The sequence below is a fragment of the Erinaceus europaeus genome, chromosome 1, assembly GCF_950295315.1.
Source record: "Erinaceus europaeus chromosome 1, mEriEur2.1, whole genome shotgun sequence".
Taxonomy (NCBI): Eukaryota; Metazoa; Chordata; class Mammalia; order Eulipotyphla; family Erinaceidae; genus Erinaceus; species Erinaceus europaeus.
In genome coordinates, this window is record NC_080162.1 from 2961449 (window position 1) to 2974449 (window position 13001).

The 13001-nt window shown below is 46.6% G+C and overlaps 1 protein-coding gene across 7 annotated transcripts in view; it reads right to left on the bottom strand.

Annotated features, from left to right (window-relative positions):
* MINPP1 (multiple inositol-polyphosphate phosphatase 1) overlaps positions 1-13001 on the bottom strand; it is an 88183-nt gene that overhangs the window by 56463 nt on the left and 18719 nt on the right. For 5 of the 7 annotated variants that reach the window (XM_060187545.1, XM_060187645.1, XM_060187589.1 and 2 more), the window contains exon 4: positions 12712-12845. In XM_060187545.1, coding sequence (XP_060043528.1) covers positions 12712-12845 — 134 coding nt within the window. Of the gene's footprint in view, positions 1-1914; positions 3338-12690; positions 12846-13001 lie in introns of those variants that run through there. The other 2 variants (XM_060187410.1, XM_060187763.1) reach the window with 2 other exon arrangements.

Consider the following 13001-nt stretch of genomic DNA (forward strand, 5'->3'; position numbering starts at 1 on the left):
CTCTGGTGCAGTGCCCCATGTCCATCCATGTCTCACCCTGTGCTCTCCTCCCTCCCAGAGTCCTTTGCTCTGGTGCAGTGCCCCATGTCCATCCATGTCTCACTCTGTGCTCTCCCTCCCTCCCAGAGTCCTTTGCTCTGGTGCAGTGCCCCATGTCCATCCATGTCTCACCCTGTGCTCTCCTCCCTCCCAGAGTCCTTTGCTGTGGTGCAGTGCCCCATGTCCATCCATGTCTCACTCTGTGCTCTCCTCCCTCCCAGAGTCCTTTGCTGTGGTGCAGTGCCCCATGTCCATCCATGTCTCACTCTGTGCTCTCCCTCCTTCCCAGAGTCCTTTGCTGTGGTGCAGTGCCCCATGTCCATCCATGTGTCACCCTGTGCTCTCCTCCCTCCCAGAGTCCTTTGCTGTGGTGCAGTGCCCCATGTCCATCCATGTCTCACCCTGTGCTCTCCTCCCTCCCAGAGTCCTTTGCTGTGGTGCAGTACCCCATGTCTATCCATGTGTCACCCTGTGCCCTTCCTCCCCGCCTCCACTTTATTAAGTCCCACTCATCAGATCAACTGGTATTCATCCATCTCTTTTGGCCAATTGTGCTCAACGTGATGTCAAGAGGGCAATATTTTAATGGAATAATTGTCTCCAAGGACAATAAGCAAAAAATGTAAACAACTACTTGGATCTAAATTTAGTTAAAATCTGGCAGCAGCCTATGAAAGATGTCAGTGTGATACTAGTTTCAGAGACGATTCTCCTGCTTTAAAACATACTGAGCAGGGGCTGGGCAGTGGCACAAGGACAAAAACGCTCCAGGTCACTGACTGCCAGAGAAATGCAAATAAAGACAACAATGAGATACACTTCACTCCTGTGAGAATGTCACACATCAGAAAAGGCAGCAGCAACAAATGCTGGAGAGGTTGTGGGGTCAAAGGAACCCTCCTACACTGCTGGTGGGTCAGTGGGTCCAACCTCTGTGGAGAACAGTCTGGAGAACTCTCAGAAGACTAGAAGTGGAACTACCCTGTGATCCTGCAATTCCTTTCCTGGGGATAGATCCTAAGGAATCCAACACACCCATCCAAAAAGAACTGTGTACACTTGTGTTTACAGCAGCACAATTTATAAGATCCAAAAACCTGGAAGCAACCCAGGTGTCCAACAACAGATGAGTGGCTGAGCAAGTTGTGGTCTAGATACACAACAGAGTAAGACTCATGTGTTAGAAATGGTGAAGTCACCTTCTTCCCCTCATCTTGGATGGAACTTGAAGGAATCATAGAAAGTGAGATCAGCCAGAAACAGAAGGATGAACATGGGATGATCTCACTCATAGACAGAGGTTGAGAAATAAGGACAGAAGTTAAAACACAAAGGTGGAGGAGGGGGTAGGGGTGTTCAGGTCCCGGAACATGATGGTGGAGGAGGACCTGGGTGGGGGTCAGAGTGCCACGCAGAACACGGAGCGAGATCACTTCCTGCTCTTCATCCTTCTCGGCCAGATCAGTGTCAGGGCAGCCTCCAGGTGTTAGGCACTGTTTTTATTTGAGTCAGAAGCAAATGTGATGTGTAGTAAAACGGGACAATATGTGTAACTCTCCTCCCGCCTACTTACTAACACCTCTGACAAAGAGGGTGACACTGGAGCTGTGACCGACACATCTGCAGTGACGCTGGTCGGCTAACCGTGCGTCTTACGAATGTGATTCAACTAGAGGCCAATAGTCAAGGTCAAATCAAGGCAACTATATAAGCTACGAGTTCTTGTTTGAATTTTAACAAGATTTCAATGAACATTTGATGAAATTTCTACTAGAAAAAGGTCTTTTATTGACTGATTTAGTCAAAGCTACATGAAATTCCAACCTTTTCACCATCAATCACTGATTTATACTGACAGGAAAGATCAGACAATAGTCAAGCCACAAGAAGTTGTTTATTGTCATAGCAAATCCATCCACAGCACTCGACAGAACTAGTCTAGGAAAGAGTTAACTAGTCCCTATACAACTACAGCAATCAGAACAAAATCTTTATAGAAAGGAAATACATTTCATATAACAAAACAAAAATAGAGGCAGTGACAATTGAAAAAACTGCTAACAGACGAATTTAAGAAACTCTGATTTACTGATAAAAGCTCTTTGTCCATCCATTGTTTAACTTCATTTTAATTAATTCATTTATTTATTTCACGATAGAAATGGGCAGAGAGAGTGAAAGAGACCACAGCAACGAGGTTCCGTCACTGTGCAGGAGACAGGGCTGGGACCTGGCTGGCACACAGGGCAGAGCTGCTTGCTCGCCATCAAGTGAGCTACTGTCCTGCCGGCTGTTTTGTACGTACAAAAAGCCCCATGATTAAAGAATGCCCTTGCGAGACTAAACTAGCAAGTCAAAATGATTGAAAAACTGTTCAAATACTTTACAAATATCCTTTAGCAAAAATATTGTTTTATTACACTTCATCTTTTGCTGATGATGTCCTGTTGCCTAATAGCTTCAACGCTCGACTGGAGGGCTCAGCTTTCTCCCAGGGCGAGACTCCCGGTGCATCAGCCTATTTCTGAGTAAGAAAGGTCAACCCTGACATGTGCTGCGGGAGGAAATGAGGCTGCAGCACACCTGTCAGGTCCTCATGATTAGTAAAGTCAGGGTTTTCCGAAGGACATGATTCTTTTGTTGTTGTAGCCGTTCAAGTATGATTTTGAGATCAGAGTGCAAGACTTCTCAGAGAAATAGCAATAGAAATGGTTCCTGTACACCTCAGCAGTGCCAGCTGTTTCTCCCAGCAGATTCTAACCCTTCCTCGCATGTGTCCAGACCTCAAGAGAAATGTCCAGTGAACAGCCAGCGACGCCCAGGCGCCATCCGTCTGACGCCCCCACCGCAAGCGCCCCCCCCCCCCCAGTCCTGGGAGCCAGGGTGCGCCTCACTGCTGCGTCACAGCTCATCAGACGTGCTGTTCAGCCTCGGGGACTCACACTCCTCAGTGGCGTGGCAACCCTGCAGGATGTCCTTGTAGTGCTCCTTGAGGTCCTCATACAGGCACACGGTGTCCTGGGAGCGAGCCAGCGGCAACACCTTTTCGTTCAGTAGGAGCTGCACCTGGAACTCCTCCCTGGGGGTCCTGGCGTTTTCACAGTGGTAAAGCACAAATATCAGGTTCGAGGCGTAGGGCACAATGCGGCCGCTCCGGAACTTCCTGTGCAGCTGCTCCTTGTAGTTGTGAGCTGTCAGGGGCTCCTTGTCCTTGAAGTAGCCCATGAGAGAGAGCAAGGGGAGGAGCGTCTCTGCATGGCCAAACTGCAGTATGGCTGGAGAGGAAACCGGCTGAGACCTTCGGAGAAAAGAAAAACGCATACAGTTATGTCACACACAGGACACGCTACCTACACACGTCACACAGGACACGCCATATACACACGCCACACAGGACACACAACCTACACACGCCACACAGGACATGCTACCTACACACATCACACAGGACACACTACCTACACATGTCACACACAGGACACGCCACCTACACACGCCACATAGGACATGCCACCTACACATGCCACACAGGACATGCTACCTACACATGTCACACATAGGACACACTACCTATACACGCCATACACAGGACATGCTACTTACACACGTCACACACAGGACATGCCACCTACACACAGGACACGCTACCTACACACATTACACTGAGGACACGCCACCTACACACATCACACAGGAAACACTACCTATACACGCCATACACAGGACATGCTACCTACACACATCACACACAGGACATGCCACCTACACATGCCATACACAGGACATGCTATCTACACAAGGCAGGAGCACACGCCTTTCCCATCTTCTCCTTCAGTCTTTAAATATGTTAGAACAACAGCATGGCTGAAATTCTGTGTCAAAGAACAGAACTTTCTATATGAAAAGCCGGGTTCCAGAACTCAGTACAACCAGAGCACAGCAAATCTGTGTGAAGAGTGGGCGTGCTCAGCAGTCTTTAAAGGAAGCAGCACAGGGGCTGGGGAGACAGCATGAAGGTAATACAGACAGCTGCCAGGCCTGAGGCTCCGAGGCTGCAGGTTCAATCCCAGCACCACCATAAACCAGAGCCGAGCAGCACTCTGGTCTTTCTCTCTTATTACAATAAAGTTCTTAACAAGTAAAGGGAGAAGAATGCTTCTTCGTAGATTAAGGAACTCTGTATAGGATCAAAGGCCCATTTCAGAACTTTACTCCCATTCTGTAAATAAAAATGAACAGACTGGCCCTCTGTAATACTGGCAACCCCACAGAGTTCTGCTGAAAGGACTCCAGTCACTACTTGGTCTCCACCTGGAGAGTGAGGACACGCAATGGTCGGAATAGTCTGCAGCTAAGACAAAGCCTAAGCGGAGAACATGAGTGAGGACACACAATGGTCGGAATAGTCTGCAGCTAAGACAAAGCCTAAGCTTTGGGAGGCTGGACTCCGGCAGCAGAACGGAAACGTCTCTGCCCGGGTAAGGGAAGCGGCTGGTGGTGGGTGCAACTCACACACTGTCAGAAGCAACAGTTTTCAAGAATATGAAAGACATCTCCTATTCACCAAACTTTTTACAATTTTTTTCTTCTGGTAAAGGTCTTTTCTCCCTATAAGTAGAAGTCCCTCCAAATCAAATAGACTCTGGCTCTCACTGTGTGCTATTCAGAGGCAGCTAAGTGCATCTGGACTCCAGGGAGAGAAAGCGGCAGGATTCACAACAGCTTGAGTCACCCTGGCTCCTCACATGCAGGCAGAGCAAGTGGACAGAAAAGCCAAAGCTCATGAGAAAGCTTTGTCCAAGGACCACCAGCAGCTTTGATATCTGCTCCCAGCAAGCTCAGCATGGGAGAAAAGAGGAGGAAAAACAAGAGCTTCCTGAATCTCAGACTAACGATCCCCCAAATTTCTGACCAGTGTCACACACACACACACACACACACACACACACACACACACACACACACACACTCCGTGAAGCCAGAAAAGCACCTGATGTGAGACTTAGACAGTCAAGACAACCACATTCATATTAACATGAGCAACAGAAAAGCCATTTGGAATGCTTCAGGTTAAGACAGGGTCCAATCTTCTCATTTTAAAAATCAGGAAGAAACAAGCGAATTACCTAACATCCCTGAGCAGGCTGAGAATGCACTTTACTAAGTCACGGCGCCCTGTACTCATTCCTGAGCAGGCTGAGAATGCACTTTACTAAGTCACGGCGCCCTGTACTTATATAAGGGTGTCACATAGCAACTCAAGCTGCAATTTAATCGGAAATCTAAAAGTGCGCTGTTACATGAGAACTGATGACTGTGTGTGAAGTAGGTCGAACAAGCATTTGAAGTCACTAAAGACTCAACCAAAAAGAGGAGCTAAGAATTCAGGTGGTGGTGCAGCGGGTTAAGCGCAGGTGGCACAAAGCGCAAGGACCAGTGTAAGGATCCGGGTTCGAGCCCCCGGATCCCCACCTGCAGGGGAGTCGCTTCACAGGCGGTGAAGCAGGTGTGCAGGTGTGCAGGTGTCTGTCTTTCTCTTCCCCTCTCTGTCTTCCCCTCCTCTCTCCATTTCTCTCTGTCCTATCCAGCAACGACGATAACATCTATAACAACGATAATAACTACAACAATAAAAGAATAACTACAACAATAAAGAAAACAAAAAGGAATAAATTAAAAAATCTAAAATATATACAAGATTCCTTTGGAACAAAAAAGAAAGAACAGCTAATAGTCGCATCTTTCTCTCACTGTCCTCAGCTGGAGTGTTTCTGAGCCCGCAACTCACACCATACCGGGAACCGTGGCCTGGGAGCATCACACAGAGCAGATGGTGCGCTCAGGGTGACGGCAGGCGCAGGGAAACAACCGGAGCTGCCAGGGCGACTGGCACGGGCTGGGGAGACACTGCCCGGTGGGCAGGGCACCGTGAGCCTGACCACACGCCAGCCCCACAGGTGGGCAGAGACGTGGGCTCAGGCGGCTGAAGGACAGGCCTGCTCCACCCGGAGGCAGCTTCCACCTCCAGCCAAGACGGACAGCGGAGACCACGTTTACCTGTCTGCCTCAGACGATTAGAAATCATTTAAACAACAACAGCAGGAGTTAACGATACTCAGGAAGCCTGTGACAATGACCGGTAGCACTAGTTCTCGATGACAGCTTCCTCTACATACCCATTTACAAGGCCCAGCACACCCAGTGCAGTCCGATGCAATGGGGAGGAGTGGGGCGTCTCAGAAACTCAGACACGTACCCACACTTGGCCCCTCCAGGCCAGCACTAGGCACTGAGGAGAGACATCAAAGCCCACGTTCCTGCAGACCCACAAGTGCTGACACAGTGGCACTGACAAAGTCGCAAAGTAAGGGGCCCGGCTGGCGTCCCGCCAGGTGAAGCGCACGTAGTCACAAAGCACCCGGACCTGCCCAAGGATCCCAGTTCCAGGCCCTGTCCCCACCTGCAGGGGGACACTGCACAAGTGGAGAAGCAGGTGTCTCTGCCTCTCTCCCTGTCTCCCCACTTCCCTGTCCTTTCCGGGGGGGGGGGGGGGTGTCACCAGAAGCAACAGACTCTCAGTGCAGGTACGGAGCCTTGTCAATAACCTTGAAGGCAAAAACAAAACAAAACCAACAACTACTGACAACAACAAAAACAGATGAATCTTATGACCTTGTGCTGAGGAAGAAGGTCAAGCAACAACAAAAGGTGCGTCCTGCATGGCCCCACTGTCTGAGGCCTTAGAAAACAGACTATTAACCGGGGAAACTGGAGGGGAGGGGGCATGGAACCCTGGTGGTGGGAACTGTGCCTGTGACCTTACAATCTTGTTAGTCATTATTAAATCACTAAGAAAAATTATGAAAAATAAAAAACAGTAACACACAGAGAGAGAGAGAGAGAGAGATGTGGATCACCTATTACAATACAATGTGGGCCAAACAAAATCACTTGATGTCACCACACAATTATGCCAATGATGCCACCTTCTGTTCAAATGTGGAACTACACCAGCACAAAAAGCCGTACCATTATTCAATACTGAGGTCTGCCAATGTAAAAATCAGTAATAATTTTGATGACAATGGCCCTGTAATACAGTTTGAGACCTGGGAGTGTGATACCTCCAGTTCTGTTCTTTCTTCTCAAGATTGTTTTGGCAATACTAGGTCTTTTCTGGTTCCAGATAAACATCTGTAGCCTTTGTTCTATTCTCATAAAAAATGTGCTTGGGATCTTGATGGGGATAGCATTAAATTTGTAGATGGCTCTGGGCAGTCTATTCATTTTAATGATGTTAATCCACTTGTGCCTTTTTCTATTTATTTGTATACAAGTCTTTACTTCTTTGGTTAGGTTTCTTCCTAGATATTTTATTGTTTTTATTGCTATAGTAAAAGGAATTGATTTCTGGATTTCAACTTCTAACTTAGTGTTTGCACAGAGGAATGCCACTGACTTTTGAATGTTAGTTTTGTAGCCTGACACCTTACTGTATTGACTGATGATTTCCAAAAGCTTCTTGCTGGATTCCTTAGGTTTTTCCATGTATACTATCATGTCATCTGCAAATAAGGAGAGTTTGACTTCTTCTCTTCCAATCTGTATGCCTTTAATTCCTTGCTCCTGCCTGATTGCTATGGCAAGAACTTCCAACACTATGTTGAATAGTAATGGTGATAGAGGGCAGTCCTGTCTAGTACCTGATGTGAGGGGAAATGCTTCCAGTTTTTCACCATTGAGTATGATGTTGGCTGTAGGTTTGCTATATATAGACTCCAAAATCTTGAGGAATTTACCATGTATTCCCATTTTTGTAGTGTTTTGATCATAAAGGTATGTTGTATTTTGTCAAAGGCTTTCTCTGCATCTACTGCTATGACCATGTGGTTTTTGGTCTTGCTTTTGTTGATGTGGTGGATCACATTGATTGATTTACGTATATTAAACCAACCTTGCATGCCTGGGATAAACCCCACCGGACACGCCTCCCCACCTGCAGGGTGGATGCGGACACCTGGCCGGCAGCTGGCCTGGGCTCACTTGTTTAGCCTCCAGACTTTCCCAATAACATGGCCCCCGTGAAGACGCGGCTTCCAGCTCTCCACACCTCATTACTTAGAACGAGCCTTTCTTTCTTCATGCACATCGGCAGATGTCACTGTGGTCTCCACATCTCCCCAGGTGCTCACACACCACCCAGGTTCCGTGACTGGTTCGTTAGTTTCTGACACCAGGATTCCTGCTGGGCTCGGTGCACAACTACCAGTGGCTTCCAGTGGCTCTTCCCTCACGTGCTTCCACAGGTGGCAAAAGACAATAGGAGGAGAGGAGAGGGAGAGAGAAAGAAAGAGAGAGAGGGAGGGAGGGAGGAAGGAGAGACACCTACATCACTGCCCCGCCACTCACGAAACTTCCTCCTGCAGGTGGGGGCTTGAACACAGGTCCCGGAACACTGTACATGTGCTTTCTGCCAGGGGCGCCATCACACAAGTCCCACTATATTTTGTTTAGGCTATCCATATTCTTGTTAATGACATGGGACTTTTCTGTATAAACTAGATTCAAATGCTTAAACACACACACACACACACACACACACACACACTTTGCAAATATTTCCTCTAAGTCTATAGTTTCCAAACTGTTTCTGAAGCACAGATATTTTTAATTTTGATGAAATACAAGTTGTCTGTACACACACACACACAATTTGTGGTGTTTCATCTAAGAAAACTTTACCTAATCCAAGCTCATTAAGATTTATACCTGGGGGTCGGGCAGTGGCGCAATGGGTTGGGCGCATGTGGCGCAAAGTGCAGGGACTGGCGTAAGGATCCAGGTTCGAGCCCCCGGCTCCCCACCTGCGGGGGAGTCGCTTCACAGACGGTGAAGCAGGTCTGCAGGTGTCTGTCTTTCTCTCCCCCTTGCTGTCTTCCCCTCCTCTCTCCATTTCTCTCTGTCCTATCCAACAACAAACAACATCAACAATGGCAATAACAATAACCACAACGAGGCTGCAACAACAAGGGCAACAAAAGGGGGAAAAAATGGCCTCCAGGAGCGGTGGATTCATGGTGCAGGCACCGAGCCCAGCAATAACCCTGGAGGGGAAAAAAAAAAAAAGATTTATACCTATATAATCTTTTAAATTTTTAGTTTTAGTTATTCTACTTAGATTGTTGATTTTATTTTTCTCCAAAAACCTATAAAATTTTACATGTAAATCTATAAGCCACTTTTATCTAAAGTGCAAAATCTCAAGCACTCTATAAAATATGGGTATCGACTATTTGAGCACCAACTGCCCAAACCACTATTCCTTTCCTTGGTGCATTTGTCAAAAGACTGGTCATACATCTGAGTTCACGGCTCAATTCTATTCTACCCCATGCGCCTGCCTCTAGATACAGACTAATGCTAAGTCTTGACTCATAGTTATAAGTCCCTTGCTGTTCTCTTTCAAAATTGCTTTACCCCCCCCCCCCCCGAGCTCCTTTACAGCTCTCCATAAATTCTAGAGCAGCTAGAGACCTACTAATAAGGGCCACACCTCAGGACCCAGGCTGACCACAGGTGGACTGACAGGTCACCACCACGCACGAGCCCTAGTCAAGCCCCAGGAGCCCAGGGCGTCTCATGGATGGACCCAAGGAAGTGCCACAGGTGGCAGAGAAGTGCTCCCTCGTCCCTCCCTCTCCCCCGTCTCTCGTCTCTTTTTCTATTTGAAATGAAAGAGCCAGTGAGGTGAAGCCTGTCGCCAGAGTCTGGCACAGCGAAGTGAACACCAACGAGTTCCAGGCTTCTAATCCACAGTGGCGGTGTGTTTCTCCACTCATTTAGTTCTTCATAAATTTCTCGCACCCCCCATATATACATATATGCATATATATGTGATTTTTTTTTTTTATTAAAAAAGAGAGAGAGAACACCAGGGCATCACTGTGGCTCACATGATACCAGGGCTCCAACTCTGAACGTCAAACTTGTAGTTCCACAGTTTCTAACGTGCACAATACATTCATAAAGTACCCATGATAATTTTCACTTAAGTTTTATATCTGGTATTAGATTAAAAAAATAAACTTTTAAAACTCACTAAAGTTCTGTCTTATACCATTTAAATTTATAATACTTTATACTCAATAATGAATAAAGAATAAAGAGATGTCATCTCGTAAGTCTAAGGCTTGCTGGGCAGGGGTAGATGGAATAATGCTTATGCAAAGAGACTCTCATGCCTGGGGCTCCCAAGTCCCAGGTTCAGTCCCCCACACCACCATAAGCCAGAGCTGAGCAGGACTCTGGGAAAAAGTCTAAGGTTACTAACCGTTCAAAACACCATGCAGAAAAAAGTTAGCTCTCTGACTGTAACCGCCTCCACCATTTTGTCCCACAGAAGAAACATTTGGTTTTCTTCCCGCTCAGAAAAATCTATAATCTAAACTCATATCCACACAATTTTTTGTCTCTCTTCGTATGTACACAGAGACTATTACTACAAATTCAAATACACCATCTTCAGTCTGTCTCAATCTTTATAGCAGGAGTTCATCTCCAATTGGAATTGGATAAGTTTTCATGGAAACACACCAAGTAAAATAAGGTCTTTTCAAAAGATCAAATTAATTCTTTCAACTTGCTCTACCAATTATAAACTCTTTAAAAAAAAGTGTGTTTATTTTCATTTCAATGTCTTATGAGATTCTAATAACACATGCATGACCTGTTGTCTTTTTCCCCCTTTTTTGTTGTCCCTGTTGTTTATCGTTGTCACTGCTGTCATTGTTGTTAGATAGGACAGAGAGACATGGAGAGAGGAGGGGAAGACAGAGAGGGGGAGAGAAAGACAGACACCTGCAGACCTGCTTCACCGCCTGTGAAGCGACTCCCCTGCAGGTGGGGAGCCGGGGTTCGAACCGGGATCCTTATGCCAGTCCTTGTGCTTTGCGCCAAGTGCGCTTAACCCGCTGCGCTACCACCTGGCCCCTTATAAACTCTTTTTAAAAAATCGTAACATTTTATAATTCATACCAGGAGCCAAGTTACTTATTTACAAAAGCAAAATTATAAACTATTCAAATGCCCTCTAACAAAATGCTTAAGACTGTGGCAATTATTGAACACAGAACAGTACTATTAACCTGTAAAAAAGAGTGAATGGATTGTAGTGTCTAAAACAATGAGACGGACACCACAAATACGATGATGAAGGGTAGAAAGCTAAAATGGGGAAAGCAAAAGTGCACAGTAGTCTGCACTGAGTCAGTACACGCAGCAAGCAAGCAGTAAGGCTTAAAAAGGCTCCATAAAGCTCCCAATGAAACAGTGTCCACTGAGACCTAGATTTCCTCCTCACCTACTTCCTATTACACTTCCCTCACTCACTCCCAAGCTCACCTTAGCAAAGCAAGGACTGCACAAGCTGAATAAGGGCAAGACACTGGCACACTTTAATGATGACTCTTTAGTCACTATCAGGCCACCCCGTCAGCTGGGGCCCTAGTCAGGGAGTCCTGAGATTCCCAAGCAGACATGATGGGCCTAGACCTCCAATAAATCCCTCTCTCCATTGTTACTGGTCATTCTTATCAGGAAAAATACAATAGACCCCTCTGTGGGCCCCCATAGGACCTTGCCCTCAACATGGATCAACAATGGTAGAGAGTGTTCCATTGTCCGAAGGGAGGCTGGACAAAATACTCTATGCTACACCTGAGGAGGATGGGTCCTGATATTGGGGCAGCCTGGAATGTTTCTACTCAAGACCTCAGATCTACAGGGATGCAGAGGTTACATAGGCTCCTAAGCTGAATATGGGCCCCAGATGACAACAAATCGATGGGGTTTACAGCCAACAACATTTATACCCCTTCCCCGTATTAGGGAGCCACTCTCTTCCCTGATCCAGCTTTCTGGTCCTTTTTCCAGCCAGGACATCATCTCCTCAGACAATAACTTGGGTCCACCTGCCTATCAGATGTCAGGCTCAGGAAAAACAAACAAACAAACAAACAAACAAAAACTAGTATAGTCATGGGCTCTTTGGAATAAAACTAAAATAGGCCTACTATCTATCTAAAAAAATGGAGACCCCCCAACTCATCATCTGAACTATTCCAGCCTTTACGTTCATGATTAGTCAACAATTTGTTTGGCTTTATATGTTAACTCTTTTTTCAGCCATCAGGTTCCAGATGCTGCCATGATGCCAAGTGGACCACAGTGGACTGATGACTCCACCCATGTGTCCTGGAGACCCGCTTCCCCAGAGCCCTGCCCCACTAGGGAAAGAGAGAGACAGGCTGGGGGTGTGGATCCACCTGTCAACACCCATGTTCAGCGGGGAAGCAATTACAGAAGCCAGACCTTCCACCTTCTGCATCCCACAGTGACCCTGGGTCCATACTCCCAGAGGGATAGAGACTAGGAAAGCTGTCAGGGGAGGGGATGGGACACGGAGTTCTGGTGGTGGGAACTGTGTGGATTTGTACCCCTCTCATCCTGTGGTTTTGTCGGTGTTTCCTTTTTATAAATAAAAATTAAAAAAGAAAGGTAAGACGGGGAAGATGGCAAGCACACACATAGGTAAGCAATATCCATTTTTAAAAACTGTTTTAAAAACATTTTCCAAGTGCTTAACTGGATGACTGGAGAAGGGGTGGGGGGTACCTTTGTTTCTGTTCCACTGCTTTGTCCATGTGCCGAAAGATATCCTGAAACAGGCCGCAGCTGGATCGACTGTTAATAGCATATCCATATGCTCTTTTCCAATATTGTTTCAGATCATTTAAATATTCTAATACCTAAAAGTAAAAATGTCAAAGATTACTACTATTCCACCTTAGTGAGTGTGTCAGTCTGATCTGCTCAGAAGCAGTCATGTCATCCTTCCCCGAAATCTTAGCACCCACAGAGTTGACACCAGCCTTCCAGACACTTCAAAGGTGGGCCAGAGGGAC